The sequence below is a fragment of the Crocodylus siamensis genome, chromosome 3 (genome assembly GCF_052110815.1).
Source record: "Crocodylus siamensis isolate JL-2025a chromosome 3, ASM5211081v1, whole genome shotgun sequence".
NCBI classification, from domain to species: Eukaryota; Metazoa; Chordata; order Crocodylia; family Crocodylidae; genus Crocodylus; species Crocodylus siamensis.
The window spans coordinates 249138780-249164951 of NC_143397.1; the positions used below are offsets into that span (position 1 = coordinate 249138780).

The following is a 26172-nucleotide window of genomic DNA, read 5'->3' on the forward strand; positions in this document are numbered from 1 at the left end:
CAACCCCTCCTCAAAGCAGGACCATCTCCAACTAGATCATCCCAGCCAAAGCTTTGTCTAGCTAGGTCTTGAAAACCTCCAAGGATGAGGATTGCATCACCTCTCTGGGTAACTTGTTCCAGTGATTTACTGCTTTCCTAGTGAGATTTTTTTTTTAATATCTAACCTAAACTTCCCTTGCAACAACTTGAGCCCATTGCTCCTTTTGCTATCTTCTACCACTGAGAACTGTCTAGCACTCTAGCTCCATCCTCTTTCAAGCCCCCTACAGGTAGTTGAAGGCATTATTTCCCTTCCACTCATATAGTGCCTCTTAATATATTGTTATAGGGCCACCATATAAGAAAAAAATTGCCCTTTCTTTAACATCACTTTCCAGGTTTCAGAGATAAAAACCACTTGTTTTTTCTTGATTAAAATTCTGTGATTTAGCCTTTAGTATGCAGGTTGGGATCATAAAGGCTAGATTACTGCAATTCCATCTAGGGCTGAATAAACCTGTCCCAAAAGCAGTAGTCTGGCATGCTGAAGTATACCTTGTCAGTGCCATGGATGATGTGGGGCACTGCTGTAATGTGCTTACAAACCTTATTAATGTCCAGACCAAACTTAAATTTAGGGTCCAAACGAGCTGGTTATTTTAAGCAGCATCTCATCTATTACAGTCCACTGAGAAAGCATGCTCGATAGGGATGTGGTAGCTTGAGAGACCTCCGATTTTTAAAATTCAGGAGTGAAAGCGGGGCATAGCGTAAGTGGCTTTTATCCCTGTTATCTGAGAAAATGAGACCTGAGAATAAGCCTAATTTGTGTTCAGATCAAAATGTAAGGTCTGGCTTTTTGATGATTTTTTTTTTCTTTAGCAGTGATCTCTATTTAAAAGAAAACAACAACTTTAACCACAGGAAAGCGGGGGTCCTAATTATGAGCCTGTTTGGTATTTGGCAAACTATTCATTACTTAGAGATCTGTGTTGTTGAAGAACGTAAAAGGTAACCTAATACTTTATTATCTATTTCATGTCAACTTCACGACCGTATTTCTCTGCGGAATTGCTTCTGACCCACTACAAATGTCAGTTGTGTATGCGCTTAAAGGGGGTGGGGGGGAACTTGTTTTCTGGTGACCAAATAAGCAGTCCTGTACCATTTTATAGAAATCAAGTGCTCTGCTCACTCTAATCTCAAGGGATATACTGTACTGTGATAAATATTTGATATGTATACAAAGTATTACAAAATGCTACATTGAAGTACAGGATGATTGTAGGAAACTTATCTGAACTGCAGTGTGTTGTATTGTGCTGGCACTGGTGATAGAGAGGTTTTTAATGATATTTCTGGCACAAGTAAATCCTCTATTTTAGACTATAAAGGATATGGTTACAATTGTGACTAATAAGCAGCAAAACAAATGGGAAACCTCCTTTCTGTAAGAGTCACTGCTTCTAACATATACAGAAACTGTTCCCATCTGCGTCATTGAGGAGCAGAAGTGCTCTTTGCCTCAGTCTTTTTCCTTAAGATTCCAGATTCATTTGTAAAACGCATAATTAAAAGGCCATTTACAAGTACAGCAGGTTCGGTGTACATTAAGAAAGGTCTCCAGCCCACCATGCAGTTACGCTTCCAGACATTAAACCCCCCCCAGAAAAGCGCTTTTAAACTCGGCATGTTCCAGCACCAAACCCCACACCCATCCAGAGGAGGCAGTGTGTTTATTTCTGCTCAGCTCTGCAGCATCTATAAATATCAGGTATTTTTAGTGGGGCTTTTTTGGTGTTTATCGAATAGCCGATTGAATCAGGTTTAGCTAAAAGTGCCAAAAAGCCCACTGGAGCACTCCGATCTTTTCAGATGCCGCAGAGCTGGGTTGAAGTAACACACTGCTGCTTCTGGTGAAGCGCGTTTTTATTTATGAATTTATTTTTAATGTCTGCAAGCATCCACTATGGGCATTATCCTCTCACTCTCTTTCATAAATAGATGAGCGCCCCACATTTCTGACAGTACTCCTCAAAACAATGGTGTCTCCATATGGAGCACGTTTGCATTACCAGGTGTGTGTTTTCTGGCCACTGGCCGTTTTCCCTGCCTGGCAGGGTTTTGTCTACATTAATTAAAAAAAAAAAAATTTCCACAGCATACCTGTTAAGGCATTCTCTATGCTCATACCTATTGTAGTGCATTGCCGTGGCAAAAATCCACGGTACGCCTCTTAATTTCTGATGGCACACTTCTGTGCAGTGGTTGGGAAATGCTGTTCTAGGGTCTGAAGTCGGAAGACTGCTCTTTCCAGGCCTTCTGAGAAATCTGAGGCTGTGCAACCACCAGCTCAAGCCCCCTTGCATACAATCAAACCACACATCAAAACCATGAGACTTTTTTTTTCCAATACAAATATAACATTAACTTCAGGCTTCCTTGCCTATAACAGTCTAGTTTAATGTGCCTATCTAACGCATGCTGATGTTCACTTAGAAAGAGCAACAGTAGTGCCAGTTTCAAAGTGTAGGCAAGATGTGCTGGTTTGTTCAGACTGGCTATTTAAAACCCAAAGCATTGTTTGGATGGGAAAAGGTTAGAAAAGTGTGTACGATGCAAAGTGAACTGAAAGTCTGGTTTGACTGGACATACCTTAAGATGATGCAAGGAAAGGTTTTATATCCCTTTTATTGTTTTGGAAATGCATTTGACTGAATTAAAGCTCGACTATTACAACCTGAATTCATGCCAATAAATGCGACACTTTGGTGAGAGTGGAACCTATAGCATAAAATATTTCTTAATAACATAGTAGTTCAGAGTGTTTTAACAGTAGCTGTCCGTATTTTATACCTGTGATGGGATTTGAACGAGTACATTGAAAGAGTGCAGCTGCATGCCATAGTTTCTGGTGGAAAGAGCAGCTTATGATACCAGGCAATACTGTGAGATCACAACACCATATATTTAATTTATAAGAGTTTAACAGCACAGTTCAGCAATGCACAACTGTTTAGGGCTGGAAGTAACTAGTACTAGTCATAGATGCCAACACTTGAATATTTAATGGGGACATTCTCATGGAAAGATGAAGATACACCTGCCATTCCCATTGAAATTCATTGGCATCAGTGAATTATTTTTATGGTACAGGATAAATAAATTGCTAAAATTAGACCTTTTCTTCCTAAACAGACAGTTAACAACCATGCAGGTGCAGCAAGTTGCGAGAGGAGAAATCTCGACAAGCTCTACTAATCTCTGCCCTCAATTGCTCAGAAAAAAAAATGTTTTTATCCAGCATCTGTGCTCCTGCCAATGCATATTTAAAAGTGGAAGGACCTAAATATCAGAAATGGACTCTGTCAAAGCGTTTTGAAACATTTGGAAATTTTTCCTAGGCTGTGAGCCCCAATTGGGTTGGGGGGCAGGGAGTAAAGTCCTTCAAGAAATTAAATATAAGGAAGGAGAGGTTGAAGGAATTCTTAAATGTACTTGTTTGTGGAGCAGATACTTCAGGCAGTCGGTCAGACCATGAAACAGAGAAAAAATTGCGTCTTTCCCACCCTTTGCTGCTGCTGTTCAGTAATGGGAGTGCTCTTTACAGGATGGAACAGGTACCATAAATGGACCTATTCTTTCTTTCATCTCTCACCCAAAGAAACTGTAACGTCTCTAAGAGAAACTAGATTTGCTGGCGGTGTCTTTCTAAGTGTCAGGAGTGCTCCTCATTCAAGCAGTGAAACAAGAATAAGTATAAAAATAACATTGTTTAAACAGTACTATTCCAGGTGTGATGCAGACAGGAAAAAATACACACACATTTTTTTTGCGTTCTAGTTCTTGAAAAGCCGCATTATACTCCCACTTAAGTACATATTGTTGCTTCCCCCCGATATTTTGTACAAAAGTATCTTGTTCTTCCATCTTTAACATGTTTAGTCATGTCGTTTTTAAAAAAGGTAATTGTATTAAGTGGTTACAGCTAGTGTGACTTTCAAGGTGATTTTTTGAAAACCACCTTCCAACAGTCTCTAGTTCCCTTTTACTTCTAGTGAAACAAAATTGTCGGTGATTAGGAAACAATAGTATGTGGAGAATCAAGTTGCCAATAGCTGATGCTTTTAAATTCTATAGGATTCTGAGACTATAATGCAAAACGTATACTTTTAAGAAAGTGTGTTTCTATTTGTCATGCTGCTGGCTGTGATACGGCCTGAAAGACGCTAATGACAATTGTGTATCCAGCTAGTATGTTTTTATTTTTTAACATCGTTACTGAGTGCAAATTAAAGAAAAAGAACACAAATGTCAAAAAAAAAATCCTTTTAAGCTTTGGACTGTAATTATAACACTGTAACCTAAAAACCTTCAAGAAATCATCACTTTCCCAAGACCAGTTTAAGGGAAGAGGGATTTCTTTAGTTTCTTGGGCCGTGTTAACTTTTGTGGGCTTCGTCATGTTTTGGGAATTCATACAGAAACTATATCTTAATATTGAACAGTTGTTTATTATAGTGCTAAACATATTATGATGACATGTATTTACTTGTCCTTCACCCCTTCAGTTTAATAAGAAATGTATTTAAAATATTTAGTGGAATGTCTCCAATGCTAACAAAACTAGCCAAAAGTAAAGTTTTCTCATTTTATGTATTTAAGAAGTCCTCTTTAATTTAGCTTCTCTGTTGTAAGCCATACACTTGAGAGTTGATCAAATATCAGTGGTAGGTAGAACAGCCAAATACTTATTGATGATAATTGCAATCATTGAAATTAAGTATGTATTTCAGGAGAGTCATTAGTGGTGCATTTCCATGCTAATTCCAAATAAAATGCATCTCAAGACAACAGGGTTGATTTAGCTTCAGGGTACTGTTACGGCTATTGTAAATATTGCCAGCATAACATTTGTGGTTTTGCTTGTGTTTAGCTGAAAAGACCAATAGTCACTTTATTCGCATCTAGTATCTTTGTTAGGTAGTAATTCAAAATGGTTTAAATGTATTTTTGTGTATTCTGAAAACTTTTGACACGAATTCCCTAGTCCTTTCAAGAAGCTAGGAATCTTTTCCATCTGGGACAGTTTGCTGCACATCACCCCAAAAGAAGTAGTGTGGAAATGAAAGGTGTGGAGCTGGCTAGACGCTGAGGAAGAAACTAACTATAGGAGGTCGCAAAATAGAAAAGTCGAGGTTCTTTATTATCACCACACTTGAAGCAGGCTCGGAAGCTTTGGAGCAGTGGTCACCAACCAGTGGATCTTGATCCACCGGTAGATCTTGGAGCCTCTTGGCATCTATCTGAGGCTGGGTGCCCACATACATGCACACGCATGCCCCAGTCCAGCAGGTCAGTCTATGGGGGAGGGAAGGGGCGGGGGCTAGATCGAGGCCCCTGCGGTGAGGGACAGTGCTGCAGAGGCGGGAGCAGGGGGGAGTAGAGTGGGGCCCCGGCCAAGTGGGACTTGCCTGCTGGGGAGGCAGACTCCCCAATTTTTTTTCTCCCTCAGCCTTGATTTGCTCCCTCCTTTCCCCCACAGACTTGCATGCTGGGTGGGAGGAGGGGTGGCAGCATACAGTAGATTTTGGGTTTCTTTTAAACGCCAAACATGATCGGCTCACAAAGGTTGGAGACCATTGCTTTAGAGCACGGGTGGCCAACCTGTAGTATGGGCGGCCTGTGGGGCACGTGGCACACTGGGGAAGAGATGAAAATGTTCAGTGATTTTCTTTTTCTTTTTCTTTAGTATTTTATAAAATATCTAGGTATTTTCATAAATTGGATACTATTTGCCAGTTACCTTAAACTACTTGTGAAATTCGCTGAATAATATATTTGCAAAATACCTGTACCTGCTACACCAGCTTTTGGGACTAGTAAATTTTGATTGTTGGTCAGTTACTCTTCCGTTTAATTTTACAAAAAGTAGGCGAGATGACTAGTACATTTTAAATATATAGCTTTTTCTTATCATAGAAGTCGGGTGGGAAGGGACCTTGTAGATCTTCAAGCCCGACCCCCCGCCTAGGCGGGAGAAAAAGACTGGACTCAGATGAGTCCAGCCAGGTAGTCATCAAGCCTCTTCTTAAAGATCCCCAGGGTAGGAGCCAGCACCACTTCCCTAGGAAGTTGGTTCAGCTCCTAGCCGCCCTAACTGTGAAGTAGTTCTTGCGGATGTCTAATCTAAACCTCCTCTCTAATAATTTGTGTCCATTGTTCCTTGTCATGCCAGGGGGCACTAGGGGAAACAGTGTCTCCCCCAAACCCTTCTGGTCCCCCCTAGTGAGTTTATAGACAGTCACCAGGTCCCCCCTCAGCCTTCTCTTGTGAAGGCTGAACAGGTTTAGGTCCCACAGTCTTTCATTGTAGGGTCTGCCCTGTTGTCCCCGGATCATGCCGGTGGCCTCCTCTGGACCCTTTCAATGTTGTCCACATCACTCCTGAAATGGGGTGCGCAGAACTGGACGCAGTACTCCAGCTGTGGCCTGACCAGTGTCGCATAGAGGGGGAGGATCACCTCCCTGGCTCTACTTGAGATGGATCTGTGGATGCACGACAAGGTGCGGTTAGCCCTGCCAACTGAGACCTCGCATTGTCGGCCCATGTTCATCTTGGAGTCAGTAATGACTCCAAGATCCCTTTCTGCCTCCGTGCTCTCAAGAAGGGAGTTTCCCATCTTATAAGTGTGCTGCTGGTTTCTACTGCCCACGTGCAGCACCCTGCTCTTGTCAGTATTGAAACGCATCCTGTTTATGTCAGCCCACTCCTGTAACCTGTCCAGGTCTTGTTGCAGTCTTTCCCTCCCTACTAGCATGCTCACCTCACCCAAAATTTTGGTATCATCAGTGAATTTAAACAGGTTGCGTTTCACCCCGTCGTCCAAATCGCTGATGAAGATGTTGAACAGTGCAGGCCCCAGGACTGAGCCCTGGGGGACTCCGCTGCCCACTTCCCCCCAGGTTGAATATGACCCGTCCACCACCACCCTCTGAGTATGACCCTTGAGCCAATCTGCAATCTACCTGACTGTGTAGGCATCAATGCCACAGTCGCCTAGTTTTTTAATGAGGATGGGGTGGGAGACAGTGTCAAAGGCCTTGCTGAAGTCTAGAAAGACTACGTCCACGGCAACACCTGCATCCATTGCCTTTGTGACCTGATCATAAAAGGCAATCAGGTTGGTCTGACAGGACCTGCCCCTAATGAAACCGTGCTGTTGCCCTTGAGCATCATCCCTGATGCCAGCCCATCACAGATGTGCTCCTTGAGGATCTTCTCAAAGACTTTCCCAGGGATAGAGGTAAGACTGACAGGCCTATAGTTGCCTGTCCTCCCTCTTCCCTTTTTTGAAGATGGGGACCACATTAGCTATCTTCCAGTCATCTGGCAATTCTTGTTTAATTGCAGGGGACATGGCATGGGTGTGAACTGCTGATACCACTATATTTCATTTCAGATGGTGTGTTTAAGCTTTGGGCTGTGTTTTATAAGGTCTGTTACCTCTAAATGTTATGTGTAGTCTATCTCTATCCTTTTCCTTGTTTATGCCCCAAATGTGGGCATTTATGAAGAGAGGAGGATCTGCTTGTGGGCCTCTACTGATGAGCTGTGCAGAGGCTGCTGGCCTGTGTGTCTGATGGGAAGGGAGCCACGATGGAGCCAGGCCTGTTGTATAAGAAGCTACAACAGAAACAGGAACCTCAAATAAGCTATTAGGAGTAAGCAGAAGGTATAGAAGAATGGAAAAGGAGTCTGATGAATAAGAAGTGATGTCTTTCCATGGTTAAAAAAAATGCAGAAACAAAGGAAGAATGCGTAAAAAATTTGTTGAAAATCCTTTATGAAGAATATTAAAACTAATAGCAAAATATCTTCAATCATACAATTTAAGAGGGAACCTGGAAGGAAGAAGTGAAATCACTGTATGATGAAGCAGGGGTGGAAATGAAAGGCACTGTAGGCATAGTTAAAGAGCTGAGCAAGTTACTTTGATGTTGCTGGTTTTGGGGTTTTTTTAAATGCCATGTGCCTGCAGCCTGGCAGTTTGAAGAGCAGTATCCAGTCGGTAAGTCTGGGGGGGAAGGGACATGGGTCGGGCTGATCGAGGCCCCACAGAGAGCCCCCCTTCCCCATGTCCCTTCTCACCAACAGCCTCAGCAGTCAGATGCTGTTCTCCAATCCGCCCAGCTGCATATCAGCAGTCAGTTTGGTATCAGGCGATATGGCTGGTTAATAATCAGCCATCAGTGTCAGTTGAAAAAATCCTTATGGGTGCACCCCTATTCAAAGGACAACTTAGATTGCTTGCTCTGTCAAAGTTGAGGTGCCCTGGTAATCCGTATGCTAGCACCTTGAAGGAATCATCACACAAAATAGTGGCTCCTCTAGTACAAATCCTGACTGAATCAGTCAAGTCGGAGAGAGCACCCTATGACGGGAGAGTTACAAATATAGTGCCCATTTTCAAAACAAGAAGAAAGTTATTTGAGCATTACAAACCTGCACGTCAATAGTGCATAGCATCTTAAAGTAGATACTGCAGGGAAGAATAGTTAAAAATATGGAAGGAAATGGGACAAAACATCACAAGTTTATCGGAAGATGATAGTTTCAGACTAATTTAATTCTTTTATAAGAAGGGTAGTTTTTTTTATGGGGGGAGGGGGGTGGTATACAGTGGACTGCATTTATCTGCATCTAAGCCAAACTTTCGAACCCGAAAGCTTGCTTAATAATTGTTTTCCAACTATTTACGTTGGTCTAATAAAAGAGATCAGATTCACCCAAAGAACCTCGTCTGCCCATGCCAGGTTTAGGTGCATCTTGTGTGCAAAGGCCCTGTAACAGGTCTGAGTCAAGGTTGTCATGGAGGTGACTGTGGCAGGAGGTGGTTGTGTTGAGACAGCAGGAGATGGGGTCAACTTACGGGAAATACTAAGAGGTTTGTTTTAGCTGTGTTTTGAACTTTGATCTTATGGCAAGGCACTCATGAGAACATGATGCAGAAGCAGGCTGAGACTTTGGCTTGGGTGTAAGAAAACAAGTCGGGAGTAGATGCACCTCTGGAAGTCAAGAAAACGACAAGCATTCGAGAGCAGTTTTCCTGATGGTGTCAAAAATGACAGATGAAATCACGGATAGCAAGGATGGCATGATTCTGAGCTTTGGCTAGTAAGAGGTAATTGAAGACTTGGAAAACCCTTTTCAGGTTATACAGACAGTAAAAGCCAGGTTAGAGACTCTGTGGTGAAAGGGGGGTTCACTCTGAGCTGCAGTTGTAAATAATACTTTGAGTGAGTTTATGGGTGAACAAAATGCAATGATGCTTGGATGGGGAGGGTGAGGTGAGAGGTGTGCTTTAAAGATAAAGTCCACATCATCCAGAGATGTACTTCCCTGGCAAATTAAACCAGAACAAATGGAAAAAAATTGCGGGGCTGGAGTTTAAGAGGAGGAAGCATGGGGATGAGTAGTCAGTTTCCTGGTGCAAGCGGAGGGGAGGAGGAACAGCAGCTTTATCTGTGATGGGGAAAGGGGAGGGAAAATTAAGGGGTGTGGTCCGACACCATCTCTTCAGTGACTAATGGTTGGTCAGCCAATTATCTCTTTTTCTCAACAACTTTCATTCCCCCTGTTCCCCATTCATCTTCCCCCATCTCAGTTTCCTGCACTTGTCTGCCCTGTCTTCTGCACCTCTCGGGAATGTGCTTAAGGACATTGCTACGTCTAGCACAGCTGATAGTGCTTGTTTCTTTCTTTCTTTTTTCCCCCCAGTTTTTTGCTTTATACTGACCTTGCTGATGACTACAAGTTCCTCTTCCTAATAAGTATTAGGTTTGCTTTTTCCTTGACAGCTATTTTTCTTTGGGTATCTGGACCCTTCATTGCTAAATCTGTAGAAGCAGTTGCAAAATAGGTTGAGCACCTTCTGACAAACAAGTACTCAGCAGACCACCAGTTAATATTTTTTTTTGGCGCACAGTTTGCCAGTGCTTGATGTTTATTGCTGCTTAAATTTTTTGCTATTTGATGCTATTTTGATTAATTATTATAAGAGTAATTGCATATGTATTTGCTTTGATTATGATAAAATGTTGCATTTTTAAATTCCAACAAGATTTATTTTTTCAGTTATTCAGTTGTGATGCAAGGCAATAGTAAAAATGATTTTACTAGTAAGAAATGTGAGGTGCCAGTTGCTTAATGAAGGTCATGCAGGAAGTGTGTGGTAGAGGCGGGGCAGAAGCCACATCCTATACTTTATCCACAAGGCCGACCTAGCTCTTGTTGTCTGGTGACTCGAAATATTTCTGCTGAACTCAGAAGAGTATAAATAAAGACCCATCTACAGTCTATTCTCTGCAGAAATATATTTGCATGGGTTGCTGTACCTTATCTGCTAGTTTGGGGCTAAATTTACAGTGGATTGCTTGTCTTCCGGTAGAGAAGGTGCTGTAGTGTGGTGTTGCTGCTGCTACTCTGTATATTACATGACATTCACCCAGCAGTAGTAAATGATGCACAATATCAGCTAATTTATTTTAAATCTTGTCACTAGAAGAAATTAATTTTGGGATTTTTACTGGCATTTCAAAGGTTATCTTTATTTCGGCACACAAGCTATAAGTACAAGGTAATAAATAGCAGTTCTAGTTTGTAAAAGTAATTTCAGACATTGACACGGCTAGATTTTTCTTAATGCTTTTTTTGCCTCCCCTCCTCCCCCGTTTTTTCACTCTTGTATCATATCCTCATAGTACTGCGTCCAGTTTTGGGCTCCACAGCTCAAAAAGGATGTGGAGAAGCTTGAGAGAGTCCAGAGGAGAGCCACACGCATGATCAGAGGTCAGGAAAACAGATCTTACAATGACAGGCTGAGAGCCATGGGGCTCTTTAGCCTGGAAAAGTGCAGGCTCAGGGGTGATCTGATGGCCACCTATAAGTTTATCAGGGGTGACCACCAGGATCTGGGGGAACGTCTGTTCACCAGAGCGCCCCAAGGGATGACGAGGTCGAACGGTCACAAACTCCTGCAAGACCATTTCAGGCTGGACATAAGGAAGAATTTCTTTACTGTCCGAGCCCCCAAGGTCTGGAGCAGTCTGCCAGCGGAGGTGGTTCAAGCACCTACATTGAACACCTTCAAGAGTAAATGGGATGCTTATCTTGCTGGGATCCTATGACCCCAGCTGACTTCCTGCCCCTTGGGCAGGGGGCTGGACTCGATCTCCCGAGGTCCCTTCCAGCCCTAATGTCTATGAAATCGATATATATACAAGAGCATGAGGAAAGGAGTTGAACTAGCGTTTCACTGGAGGAAGTAGTTCTGAAGAATTGATTTATCTGTATTTCGCACATTGTTAAGGCTTATCTGGCACAATTAAAATCTTTCCCTTTTTGGTTAAGTACACTTGTCTATAAGGTTTTAGTCCTCCAAGAAGTTTTTAGTGCAGCTAGCAGCATAGGGATCTAGTGGCTGCCTGGGGCAGCAACAACATCCAGTTGCTGCAGACACAGCTGTCAGCAGCAGCTGCCCCTTTTTAGTTCCCTTTTCCCCCTTCCCCCCCCCCCAAGTTGGCATCTGGGGTGGCTACCCCATTTGCCCCAACCTATTACACTGTTTGCTGCTGAAGAAACCATATTTGCCACAGAAGTGCAGCTGCTGGTAGATAAAATCGCTATCAGGGGCTATACTCTTTGGTCAGAAAAAAATAATTGTTTCCTAAGGTGTACTTTGGTGATCTAGGTCTGGGGGCCGCTCCCCTCTCCCCCTTTCCCTGGCCTCATGGGTCCATGCTTCCTTTCCTGACCATTCAGTCCTCTTATATTTTGAAAAATACACTTGAGACAAAGTCACAAGAGCAAGGTAAGCCACTTCAGCACATGTATGCTGCTCCTGGTACACATTACTAAAGTCATATACTTCACATGGAATAATTAATAGGAAAATGTATTTGTGTGGCTTTTGCAGAAGGGATGTCCATTAACTCCATGCTGGAAGCATGGATGAACCAGTGGCATGGTTTTCCTTTCCACAGGTTTTCCTTTTCACGTTTTAAGTAATTAATATACATTTGTTTAAAATATAGATGTACCTTGGGGGTACCTTCCCTAGTGCTGAGAAGAACAAAATTTGTTGTTCAACTGCACCAAGCTTCCTGCAGCATGGTCCCTGGAAGGCTTCTGTACAGGGGTCAGAAGGAGATGGGAGCAAGTCCTCTATGCATACATCAAAAGGGTACAGTGTAACTTAACCACAGCCTTTCTTTCTGTAAATGAGGTTTCCAAATCACTGTAAAGTTACTGTGAATCTGACTGGTCACTAAGGCTCTACTAAGGTGCCTCCGCATACACTTTCAACAAAAAGTAGCAAGATAATAAATGTTGCTGAAAATTGTTTTCACATCACTGTGCCTTTCAGTGTTATTTTACAGTAAATAAAACTGAATCAAACTATAAAGATAAATGCCAAACTATGAATCACTCTTTGACAACTTTTTGGTAAAGAATCTTTACCCATTCTTCTTGTCTAGCTCTAAGAATGAACAACAGGAGCAAAACTGACAGGAGACTACAGGAAAAATATGACTGTGGAAAGACCTGGACTGTGCCATCTAACCACAAATGTTCCTCTTGCTCACAGGGGTCGTGGAGGTGTACCACCCCCACCAGCAGGAGTACCACGAGGGGCACCTGCTCCTAGGGGGGTACCTCCAAGTAGGGGCCCGGTCAGTCGTGGTCGTGGACTTCTAGCCCCCAGAGCAAGAGGAGTTCCCCCGCCTGCAGGTTACCGGCCTCTTCCACCACCGCCAGCACAGGAAACGTATGGAGAATATGTAAGTGAAACCTTGTCGCGGCCAAGAGATACGTCCAAGCCTAATTACATTACTATTATGATGTAGGTTATATAAGGACTTGTATGGGATGGTTTGGATAGTGATGCCTCCAGCAAGGGGTTAGACTAGATGACCTCTGAAGGGCTAGAAGGGACCTACTTTTCTATGATCCTGTTTATATGTAAGATTGCAAGCTATCATTTTAGAATTCAACAAAACATCTGTGATCTACACCTCATGTATATTATTAGCCCAAAACTTTGTGCACTTTCTCAATCTTTGGAAAGTTGTCATAGTCCATTGGGGCTCAAATTGCTACAAAATAATTTAGTGCTTTTACTTACTATTCCATTACATTTTACCAATATAGCATGAGAATGAAATGGTAGTTGAAAAATTAAGAGAATAAAGCAAATTCTGCAATCAGTTACTGCAGTTTTTTGCTTGTTCTTATTAATTGTGATAACTAAAAATAAATAAATTACAGTGTTGATTTCCTAGGGTTTAAATATGAATTAGCCAAGCAGTCCTTCAACTTCTTAAGTCAAGTAGCCCCTTAAGCATCTAATTGCACCAGAAGTTTTGTATGGAAACTGTTTAGTGTGGTTTTAAATCGTGCTTAACCATGGTGACCCAAAATATGCTGAGACACAAATATTTCATTTTTCCTTGCTTAGAAAAGTTGTATTGTTCTGCATGTAAACACTTAAGAAGCGTCTGTGTGGTTAAGTATAATGTAAACCTGTTGTGCATGATTGACAGGAATTCTAGGTTGTGAAAGCTAAGTTAAAAGTTTTGTATGTGCCATGTAAGGATTTTTTCATGTTAGTCTAAACATGAAATGGGGGGGGAGGAATGTATTTATTTTTTAACTTGAGTTCATGAATAATAGAATTTATTTTAATGTAGTTCTTAACAGATACTTAACACAATCTGCTTAAAAAAAGCTAAGTTAATTTTGACTTGATACAGAAAGCTAGTAGTTTGGGGGATATAGTGATCTTCCTCCTCCTACCCAACACAACAATTCAAATACATAGGTTTAATATTAAAAATAGAAATATTCATGGACAAAAAGTTGCTTTTTAGTTTCATTTTAGGAAACCATAGCAGTCTAATTTACAGTGTGTGGGAACAACAATAAGCTAGCGGAGCACCGGTGCTTGATCTTCTGGTACTTAACCTGGAAGAGGATGAATTGTATTTCCTAACCAACTACTCTGCAGGAGGTCTCAAAGGGCGCTTGTACATATGACATGGGTTTAGTCCCTTTAAATTGAAATGGTGGGTTTATAATTGCAATAATTAAAAAACCCCCACTGTTTCAATCACCTCCCACCTTTCCCGCAGCTAGGGGGTGAGCTGCCAGCAGTCCCTGAGCTGCGGGGGGCCCTGGTCCGTCCTTCCAACATGGCAGTGCGCCCCAGGGCCACCACCACCACAGAAGGAAGGGCCGGGGCCCCCCGCAGCTTAGCCCACTGGCAGCTCACCCCTCCTGCCATGGGAGACATGGGCAGGCTCTGTGGGGGTAGAGGGGAAAGGATCATTCCCTCACCATTTCTGGCTTCAGCCCACTGCTCCTGTGGTGGGGTGAGCTGTCAAATGGCGGCAACGGTACAAATATCTAAGTGACTGTGGTTTAGTTTGCAATGTAATAAACTAATTTAAATTATAAAAAAAACCCACAAAAACCAAAACCCTGCACATGTATAGTGTGATGCAGTTAAACCGCAAAAACGGCCAATCTGTGTCATCCAAAGTCTTTCTTTCATTATTGAAGAGAACATTTCTTATGGATTAGATCCTATACCCATGCTCGGAGAGTATAGTCTGCATCCTCCCATGCCCTCTGTAACATGCAGTTTGTTCCTGGTTTTTTAGGCTTATGCAAATAAACAGAGTTGACTAGAGGCACTAATTTAGTTTCAATTGAGTGATCTACAAAAAGGATTCTTAATTAGATTAATGTAATTTACTAGCCCATATGACAAAGTGTATCCTCATACCGTACCTGATATCACCTGACTCTCTTCATGAAGGTGAGCAGTGAAGTTGTTCGGTCATTTATAATGTCTTTGAAACCAGCTGTTCCTCATTAAATTGATTGTCACAAACTATTCCCAAGGCATGCTCTGCATCACTGATGGCAACATCTGCTGGAAAATAAATCTGTTTGAGTGTTTGCAGATTAAAACGTATCTATTACCTATAACATTTCTGTAGCTGCATATAGTATGGTAATGATTGGTAGTTTTGGATCAGTATCCTGCTGTACACTTACCTTTTAAGAAAGAATCATTGCAAAACAGTATCAAAGAGAAGTAATGGGGACATTTTGTAACTTCAAAAGAATATTCTCTGTTTATCACCTGTCTTTCAGAAAAAATGTGAGTTTTATAATGGAAGTGTCATTGAAAACCATAACATATACAATAAGCCCTCCCATTGCATTTTTAATATTATAACATATTGTGTCTCACACCACGTTAAAATGGAGTTAAGATTAAATCTGTACCAGTACTTTAAAAGCAAGGATTGAAGGAGTGCATAAACTTCCCCCAAATCTTTACATGCTAGGCTTTAGACATTCAAAACTAAGCTTAAATTTAAAGAAATGCAAATATGGTATAGTATAAAATGTGTAGGAAAGGCATCCAAACAACTGAAATTATTCCGTAGAATGAAATGATGCAGTGAATTTTCAATTATGATCAATACATTGTAATGTTTGTACTCCTGCATTACATTAAATGCACATTTTATTCCCCTCCATTCTGTTAGTACAGATGGAAACTAAGGTGTCTGGATGGCTTCCTACACATTTTTGGATTTGAAGTTCCTGGGTTACTAATGTTTCCAAGAGTAATAATTACCACATCGTTATAAAGCTTCTACACTTCTATTACTGATACTTACTTGCATCCAGATAACTGTCCTCATGGTTTCTGCTTCTTTCGCCCATGCATGTGGAATCAGATTCTTTTGGCCAGCAGCATCCATCAAGCTGTATTTTAAATCCTGCATGCTCCACCCAAATGCACAAATCATGGATTTGGACCTAGCTGCCCCTCCACTCCTGACTCCTCATATGAATAAGAGAAAATTCCTGCAGGGTCCACTTACTCTGCACACTGTCATTAGATGTCAAGCTAGTTCTTTAGATGGCTTAGTTTGTTGCTTTTCTCTCTCAATTAACATTTTTAGAATATGCTAGGGATACCCTTGACACCAAGTAACTAGTTGCCATGGTTGAAAGTAAATCACCAGGGTTTGAACCATGTTCCTCTTATGTGGCTGCTGTACTGCTCATTGATAAACACCCTAGGAGCCTCTTCTGCTTCAGCAAGTGGTATACCATGTTTACACACACAGCTTTCCCCCAAATATCAGCCCTCCAAAAGGATGTGTATTTTAATCAGGGAAGCTGATTTTCTTTACCAAAACTTCACTGCAACGAGGCATAGAAGAATAAGGACACTGTGCTACCAGATGGCTACCAGTTTTATTCTAAAACATGCATATGGTGGATATGTAGTGCTGAGGTAGACCCCAAAACTTACCAAAAACTGGTGCCAATTTGAGAGAAGCTATGAAAGGGTTAGCACTGGGCTGTGCCCCCATCCTGCTTCATGGCAGGAGTAAGAGAAGCTGGCAACTATCTTGTACCGTAGCGTCTTCATGAAAAAGCTAGCTGCAGGACATAAGACTTGGGGCGGGGGCGGGGGGGACTGCATTCTGCCTTCCAGAAGCAAGGTTCAGGTCTTATTTGGGGTCATATGGTATGCAAGGAAATATGGTACTACCCCTGGTTCTTCGAGAAGAAATCTGTTTCAAGTTTTTCTGTCGGAGCATTGAATTAAGGGCCTCTTCAGAGCCAGACACTAAAAATCCTTCTAAGATTTGATAGAAAGGGATAGAAAAGATCATAACTTTCAGGGAAAAAACCCCCAAAACATCACCTTCCCGGAAGCCTAAGAAGTTTCCATCACTATATTAATTCATGCTTCTCAGCTGACAGCAAGTTCAGGGCTCAAGTCAAGTTCCTCTGTCTCTGGCAAAGAGGTACTTATCTCTACTTTGATAGGTATAGGCTAACTTCATATCAGACTTGGCATTTTCAGTCATTACCTACCGCAGATGTTTCCATCACTAGTTTTCTCTGTATTCGCATCATGATCATATAACTGGAATTACCCCTGTTCGCCTCATCTTTTGTGAGAAGTTGCTGCTGGAGCTGTCATAAAAACCTGGACTAGATTTCAGGAACATCCTTTCATGGAGGCTAGGGTGGTTCTACAATTGGCTTCCCTGAAATGAAGCCTTTTTTTTTTTTTTTTTTTTTTAAGGCCCATTCTTTGTCTTGCATCCTGACGTGTACTTCTAAGTGTCAGGTTTATCTGCTTTAGCTGTACTCCTGTTGAAACCCAACTGTCTGAACTTCGTGGAGAATCTTCAGTGCAATCCGAAAGATAACATAAGATCTTTGGTGTCAAAATTAGTACTTGGAGGGTGCATATAGGAGTCACCCTGCAGCAATTGTAGTGATGAGCTACATTGCCAGTTGGCATGCTATAATGACATAGCGATCCAGCTACGTTCCCATAGTGGTGCACTCCCCGTGTATAGCTAAAGCACAGTGCCGTAGCAATGTCACTGTATGGTGACCTTGCTAGCTACGCCCAGAATATCTCTGCCAATTGCTCTAGATGTAGATAATCCAGCTCGGTGACTGATTGCACTGCAATGCTCAGGCCTTTGTGGTTCCAGTCTTTTGGGGTACTTGGAAAGATCTAAACCACTAACAAGGACCTCCCATACAAAAACTCTTTTCAATTTTAATGTGAAGTCTGATAAAGTCCTTTGTTCCTTAAAAGATTCGAGAGCCTTCCACAGCCCCCTCCCAAAATCTGCATGATAACCTCAGAGAAGTGGCTGGTGAGACTCTCGGGGGAAGGTCTCTGCTGTTCGCTGTTGCAACCCTCAGAAAATGTCAAAACCACAAACTAAAAGGCAGAGGTGCCAACACAAGAAGACTTCTTTCCACTTTCTTCCCTTTTGCTCTGTGATGCCAGAAAGTTCACCGTTGTTGAGAGCTCAGCAGACACACACTTGGCAACTAAGTGACTTTTCATTTTTGAGAGGCTAGAAGATGTGTTGTCTGAGACCAGTGCACCCTGGAAAGTATAAAATGGCTTTCTGTTGAATTCTAGTATCTTCACAACCAGCTCCCTTTCCCCATCCCTATTCAAGAACGTTTCTCACAAGATACTTTTCAAAAGGAGATTGGAATCACTGCAGTGTTTGGAGAGGTACTTTTCAACTGTAGAGGTAAAGATTTGCTGGTTTTTTGGTTGTAGCTGTGTTGGTCTAAGGACATGGGCAGGCAAGGTTCTTTGAACAGAGGTGATATCTTTTACTCAACCGGGTAGTTGGAAAAAATGTTCTTGGCAAGCTTTCAGGCATGGGGAATCAAGGTAAAGATTTTACTGTCTCTACTTTTTAATCCTGTTAAACAGACTAGCTCCCAATCTGGATTTGAGTATTCTTAGCAGCTTCATTGGTCACTCTGAGTTTAGGAGGATGACTCCAATCAGTATATTTTCCTCACTGAATTTCAGAATTTGTTCATGGCTCTCAAGCTGCAGGTGCTTCCTTCCACATATCTAACTATTAGCAGTTCGCTGTCAGAACAGAGTTCTGCCTTTTGGGGTCTTTCCTCAGCATTGATAGTATTCACTAAATCTTTCACAGTTGAGTGTTCTTCTAAGGCCGCAAGGCTTCCAATTATGCTTTAGCCACTGGTGCATAAAAAAAAACAACTATCCCCAAAACTCCATTCACATGGTCCTAGAGGTTTTCTTTGCCATATGGGGCTCTAGGTCAGCAGAACAAAGGTCTACACTGTTGCCAGTCCAAAGCTTAGAATTTGCAGAAGCCTATTTGACAAATTCTTGATGATCACCAGCCTATCGCAGGCAAGGTTCTAGACGGTGCTTGACAGCTTCTGTCACCTGCAGGTCATGTTTGGATACCTGGATTCAGTGGCCACCTACACTTGCATGTCCTATGCACTATACCAGGATGGTCCAGGTCAACATAACTTATTCCATAAATATCACAGGAATCTTGTTCAGCTAAATGCAAAATATTCTGTGTGCACATCACGAGTATGGATTCAAATGGTCTAAGTAGGCACTGAACCATGGCTTAGGTAAGAGTTAGATGCCGAAACTCTAAAGAGCAGTTCAACTCATCCTGCTGCTTACGCACATAAATCCAATATCCGCCTCCATTTGGAACTGCAAATGGTGAGTGGCTATAATTAATGCATATACCTTCTCAGAAGCATGTGCCTAGCTCCCCCTAAGTCTTACAGTAATCCATACTGACCTGGGAGATGGCCAAGCTTTGTTCTGAGATCCCAGAGAATAGCCATGGTGATAAATAGCCAAAAGCTACAAATGACTTTTATATTGATCACATTGAATTGAGCTCAGAACTAATGGTGGGAATGATAGTGATATTGTCCCTGTCCTGTCCCTGCCGCCTTCCAACAGCTGAGTGGTTACAGCACTTGCCTGGGATGCGGGGACCTGGGTTCTATCCCCCATATGCATTTGATGGGTGGTGAAACTGGATCTCCCACTTCAGAGCAGTGTGCCCTAACTACCGGTCAAATAGGTTACGTGAGGCCATTCACCACCTTTCCTGTACAAACTGAGCCGACAAATTTGTATGCATTTCTCATTTAGCGTTTCCCAGTTAGCATTCTGACTCATGGGGCCAGAAGGACAAGCAGGAGTGGGGATAAACTGGGCCTTCCAATTCCTATAGCAAGAGGGTTTTTTTTCTTTTTTTAACAGAAATGGTTCTTGGAGCAAGCAAGAGAAAGCTTGTCTCTGCTATAACTGTTAAGTTACAGTCTCCTACAAGAGGGGAGTTCTGGATTCTCTTCCTTGCACTGTTTTAGGGAGCAGTTTGAATCCTGCCTACAGTGCGTTTCTCAGTTAGTACTAGAAGGGTATTGGACATTCCTATCCCTACTCTTCTGGAGTGTCCGCTGACCCTAAAATATTCAGGACCATCAATCGGTACATTTAGCAGCAGTACGTGTACATGATCATAGAATTCAGGGTTTAGACTTTATTTTCCCACCATAAAGTCTGCTAGAGTCCCCAAAGATCTCATTCACGTTTTCCTTAGTCCTGGAGATCTCTTTCCTGGCACCTAAGCATATGAATTTAGTCAGGGCCTCCTTTTGAGCAGGAGGCCCTGATTAAATCAATGATTTAAAAAAAAATTTAATGGATTTTTTTTTTTAATTTAAATCAAATCTTTTAATTTTTAAAAAAAATAAACCTATATAAAGGTGGATTTAATTTAAGTTAGGCTAAGCTAAAGCCCAAATATATCATTGTGGAATAGGGATTATGATTTCTAATTGTATACTATTTGAGACAATATATTCATGTAACCTTTTTAGAAAAGTTTTATAAATAGGTCACAACAGGCCATAGACCATATTAGGGGCCTAATCTTCTGGGGTTCCCAGAGGCTTCTATATTGATTAGTAAAGATTAAAGAAAACCACTCTACCCAGTGGGACCAGTGCTCAGTCTAGAAGATCCCATTAAGCATCACGGTGATGTTTTGTTTCATTTCTCAAACTGGATTTGTCTCCAAGGATAACATCCTTGTTAACAGCAGTATATGAACCTGATTACCTACCCATCAGCCCTGTTGTACTTCTGCGTGTTTGTAGTCAAGTCCTTGCCTCTCTCTAAAAGTGCAAAGTTTCAAGAAGTTAAATAGAGGGTTGTTGGGGGTGGAGCAGATCAGGGCAAGGAGAAGGCATCTGGAGACAAATGCAAGGAGGGAGGGGCAAGAGAAACAAAAGAGAAACGTTTTCAGCAGACTATTGCAGAAGTCTGAAGGGATAAGTTCATGGGTAACCGGTGCCTCCAGGCTGGGGGGGGCACCAGCAGCTGATTGCCGATGCGGGGGTCCCCCCAACAGCTGATTACTGACCCTGCAAGCGCCAGTGGCAAACCAGAAATGTCACCAGCAAAACTGGAAGTGCTGCCAGCACTCCCCCCTCCCTGGCCAGCAAGGGCCAATTTCGGTGGGGGGGTGGGGACATGCCTCCCCTGTGTTGCCTATGGATAAGTTTCTGAGTCTAGCCTCTCCACTGATTTGAGATCTAGTGAAGGAATGGTACGGTAGAAGGGAATACTTATCATGGCAGCAGGCTTGTCAGGCTATAAAAGATCTTAAATTAAAGATGGAAAGAAATCTAGAAGAAAGCAAAGAAAGCCTTAAACTAATAATATTGCAGCACTCATTTGATGTCCTTCTATTACAGCGTGGAAAAATATACCTGAAATATCTACGATTAATCTTGTGAATTGGAGGATAGTTCATCCCCCAGTGACTTCACAAGTATCTGTTTCAATTACCTTTTGGTAAATAACCAAATCGTAATTCAATTTTCTGATGTAGCTGCAACATTAATCTGAAAAAAATCAAAATAAGTCAATGTATAGTGAGTACATCTATCTCAGTTGTGAATGATATGTATTAAGGTTATATCAAACAACAAAAATGCACTTTGTAGAAAACAATGATTAAATCAAGGCTTCCTGACCAGTGATTTAAATCATGATTTTTAAATGATTTGATTTAAATCAAATCCACCCTACTTTTGAGCATCTAACAATACTTTCCTTGTTACGACTACTAAAAAGATATCTTTATAACATTAGCTTGGAGAGTAAGAGAAATTCAGGCTCTTAAGGCTTTCTGCCATGTTTCATAAAGATGGCGTTACACAAGCCTCGCCCAGTTCTTGCCAGCATTTATCTCCAGTTTTTGGTAGACTGGCTGGTTCAGCCTTTCAGGTGGTTGTTTTTTTTCCTTCCCACTTAAATCAGAGGAAAGCCTAATTGCATACTCTTGCTATGTCATGGCACTTTTGTGCTACCTGAACAGGACTAGACCTAGCAGGATCTCCCATAGACTGGTAGTAATGTTTGCAGGTAGAGTTGTTAGAGGTCAGGCTGTATTCGCATAGTGTCTAAATGCATGTCTGATGGTGTTAGTTCACATAAGAACCCCCTATATATATTGGAGCCCTTCCCACCAGTCATAACCGCCCCACTTGCAGAGTCATCCATAGCTATTCTGTGGTTGAGCCCTCAAGAACTGATGCCCGCTTCAGTAGATACCGAAACTAAGATTTTTAACTAGTTTTAGTTTTTAACTAATACCAGTTTATAATGCCTATGTGTACAATACATATAGGCAATCACTTAAAGAAAGAATGGTTCCTTATCTTACATGAACTCTCATTCTTCAAGGTTTCCACAGCCTGCTCTCCTTCCCCTCGTATGAGTCCTATGCCACCTGGATTCTGCATTGACAGAGGAACTGAGAGAAGGTTCGGTCTGCTCCATTCTTTATGCCCTCAGGTGGATGGTGTAAATTCACGTAGGGCACAGGTACGCTTCTAGCATATCTTCCAGGCCAAAAGAATCTAGTTTCCTGCCTCTGAGGTGCAGGAGCATCAATGAAAATCAATGAGCTCAGCACATCTTGAACAACATTTACAAACTAATGTAGTTTTTGTGGGGGAGTTTCCTTAGTTTTAAAAAAGTTATGAAAAATGTCCTACATGACCATGAACCAGAAAAACAAAAACAATGTTAGTAGATGATATTTTTTAATGATGTTAAAACTGCCTTTGGAGTAATAGGAGATGTGACGTGTCTCACTCTGCATGTTCACACCTGCATGTACACAAAGCATTCACTCTTTTCCCCTGCTAGCACTGTTGCGTAGATGTGGTGATGTTCTTCCTTTTGAAGAAATGCCCTTCTGTGAAGAAAGGTGATAGAGCGTTGGTTCCCAGCCTTGGGGCACAACCCAAATCAGGATTGCGGGGGGTCCTCAGTAGGGTCACAAAGGGCCCATGCACACGCACACTCACGTGGCCCAGGAGCAGTGGGTGGGTGGGGCAGGACCACTGTGCACGAAGGGGGCATTGGCAGCTCCCCTGCCCCCGGACCACCACTACTGCACTCTGCTCCCAGCAGCCCCTGCAGTGCCAGTCGGTGGTCACGGCCAGTTTAGGGTCGCAGCAAAAAAAAAAAAAAAAAAAGGTTGGGAACCAATGTGATAGATGGCTACTATCACCTCTTATTTTTAGTAAGGTTGCAGGCTTTCATTAAAGATGATTTCTCAAAGAGTAAAGCCACCTGGGAAGATTGTGGTTCTTGGGTTGCCGGGGCAGCTGGGATTTATTCCCAGCAGGAACAACGGGATGCAGCTGCCATTTTGAAGGAGGCCATGCTAAATCCGTTTTGCCTTAACCTTACTTTTTGAGGACAGAATATGGGAGCTGTTTTGGAGGGAGTTTTTTCAGGGATTCTCTGTAGAGGAGCCTTTTTTTTTATCAGTGAAGTGGAAACTTGTTATGAATAACAGCAAAACCAAAAAAAACCCAACTCGATCCTTAAAATCAATCTTCCATTGCAGTTAGTGCAAAGGATTTCAGTGAGTTTCAAATACAAAGAACACGTATTGATCATGTGTTATTTCGTTATTAGGATAGAGAATGAAAAATGGTGAGCCAGACCTGGCATTTCTAAAGGGCTCCCTTTTTTAAAATTAGTTTGGACTTTAATATTAATTTAATGACTTACAGAATTAGTTTTAGAAGAATTCATATCAGAGCATGTTACAATCTGAAAATGTGCCATAGCCTTCATGGCCAGTAAAGTGGTTGAACTTCTGGTTTAAGTGCAAAACTTGATTCTTGTTTTAGAATTGGAGGAATTTCTAAAATGGAAATCTTGAAATCTACTCATGTAAACTTCAAAGGGATTAGAAGATTACCTTTCCTTTGATAAACCTCGAGAAAATCGGCCAGTAAGAAATTGCACAGATTTTCTGACCCCCTGCCATATTAGAAGTGAATGGAAAATGTTGGAGACATACTAATTCAGGGAACTAAAGCCCCCTGGGAGTTCCAGACACTGTTTTAACAGGTGAATTGAACTAGAAAGAATGGTTGGCAAGTCAGCTTCCCATCCCCTGCAGGGAATTTGTTTTTGATGAAGGAGCAGCGTATAGATATATGCTGTCCTAATGGTAAAGGTAGAGCATTCCTGACTGGCTGTTATGCTGTTACAGGCTTAGGAAAGCTGGGAAAAATGCCCTAATTTTTGTTCCATCATCATCTGGGTTTGCAGTTTGGCAGAATGTGTCTGAGAAGTGAGGGCATTTCTTTTGGATGTTGAAGGGAAGCTTTGGGAATCAAGGAAAATACTAAGTTGTCAGAGTCTCAAGGAACCTAATGTGTTAGTTTACGAGGAATCATATCCCTGCATTTTAGAGGATAATGGACCAGTTACCTGAAGCAGTTCTCTAACCTGCAATATTTTTTTTTTTTAAGGGCTGTGTTTTGATTTTGCTTGCTGTTTTAAGGTGTATTTTTGGATGTATGCATCACAGGTAACCATTCTGTTCTTCCTTATTTTTGTTGGAAAACACAAGGAAGGTCTTGGAGTTGTGTGAGTAGCTTAAGAAAAGGGGTAGAAATGGTATATATTTAACAAAAACTACCTTTATCGAGAATAGTAGGGCACAGAGGCTTAGTACTGTGCTCCCCTGTTTGCTCTCTCTTTCAGTAATGCCAATTGGTGATGAAATTTCTCAAAAATGAAACTTCATATTGCGCAGGAGAGTGGTGTAAGTTCCTCTGGCTGGAAAAGTTCATTTTATGCAAATTAGGCTTGGATAAAAGTTGGAGCAGTCTCTTACCTCAGACGTGTCTGGTGGCGAGCAGGATGTTAAATTATGTTTCTTTGCATTTCTTCTTTGCCTAAGGAAGGGCGCATGAGCCCTAACATTTGCAAATAAAGACTTTTGCAACTATCTAGTTGGCTGAATAAAAGATATCGCCTCTAACATTTTTACCACCTCTGCTGCTTTTACTTTTAGACCAATACACCTACAACTTTCATCCTTGAATCAAAAGTGAAATCATGCGTACACTACCAGATTTGGGGCTGGGAAGGAATTTTTGTTTAGATCCCGTTAGTAGAGACCTTGGATTTTACTTGCTTTCTCTGCAGCATGAGGTGTAGTTTTCCCCCTGGGATCATTTGACCTTGTCAGCTAAACAATTCTTTACAATTACAAGGGCCTCTGGTACTGCCTGCACCTTGGTCTTCCCCATTTTCTAGGGCATATATTTAGGTCTCTTTAGAACTAGAGTACTTTAGTTTACACTGAACTCTGTTAGTTTAAACTAAATTTATTAGCCCCCCCCGTATGATACTTAATGGCTTATGATAAAAAGGAGATGAGGCTAGACTGTATAAGATGAAACAATATATAAAGAAATTAGCCCTTTGCGGGGGGAGGGAGTTGAGTCAGATGGGGACCCTCTCACTCGCATTATGGGAAAGCTGATTATGGATAAGAGTTATTTCCAGGTTTAGTAGTAATGATTAGCCAACTGCCCGTCAAGAATTGGGGTGGCGGGGCAGACTACAGTCACCTACCGCCCCATGCTGCCACTACCCTGCCTCTGGCCCCATGTGCCACCCCAGCCCCTGCTGCTCCACCCTGCAGCACCGCTGCCTCCCAGGCACGGGGGGGGGGGGAAGCTTTGCATGAAGTGACTGCAGCCACCACCCAGAGCCCTGTGTGGCCACTGCTGCATGTCCAGCTGCATACAAATCCCCGCCCCCCATCCTCTCCCTCCCTGCTAGCTGTTCTCAGGGCCTGATGGTGGCAGCGGCACACCGCTACTGTGTGCCCCCTCACCTCCCCTTCCTACTTCCCTTCTCTCCTCCACGCCACCTCCCCCTCACTGCTGGCTTTTGATGGGGCCTGGTGGCAGTGATGCCAGAGCCAGGGGGTGGGGCCAGTGCTGTGCTGCCACCTCCAAAGCACCAGTGGCCTCGCCCTCCACCCCCAGCTCTGTCCCTGCCATCATGACAGTGGGACGGTGGCCCCATGATGTCAGGGATCATGGGGCTGGGGGGGGGGCGGGAACAAGCCCCTCACTGGCCTCGCCCACCTGTTCTAGCCCCTGTGCATCCCGCCATTCCCCTCCCCTCCATCCCCTCTGCCTCCAAGGAGCAGGGCTGGGGAGGGGGGTGAGGCCAGAGCTGCTGGCCGCCCCCCCACCCTTCCGACTGTCATAGTGGTGCATCTCTCTGTGCAGAGCAGTCCAATTAGTTGGTTCAGTAAGCATTGTGATTGGCTGCCAAGACAACCAATCAGAGTGCAAATAAAGTGTTATGGACAGACAGGGGTTTATAATATTAGAATGGGGCTGT

At 42.5% G+C, this 26172-nt stretch overlaps 1 protein-coding gene across 5 annotated transcripts in view; it reads left to right on the plus strand.

The window, feature by feature from the left end:
* KHDRBS3 (KH RNA binding domain containing, signal transduction associated 3) overlaps positions 1–26172 on the plus strand; it is a 190531-nt gene that overhangs the window by 115259 nt on the left and 49100 nt on the right. For 3 of the 5 annotated variants that reach the window (XR_016441505.1, XM_090040695.1, XM_090040696.1), the window contains exons 6-7: positions 12631–12823; positions 22180–22320. Coding sequence is in view for 4 of the 5 variants with exons in the window: in XM_090040695.1 (XP_089896821.1) it covers positions 12631–12823; positions 22180–22320 (334 nt within the window). In the remaining variant the exon portion in view is untranslated. The remainder of the gene's footprint in view (positions 1–12630; positions 12824–22179; positions 22321–26172) is intronic. The other 2 variants (XM_090040697.1, XM_090040698.1) reach the window with 1 other exon arrangement.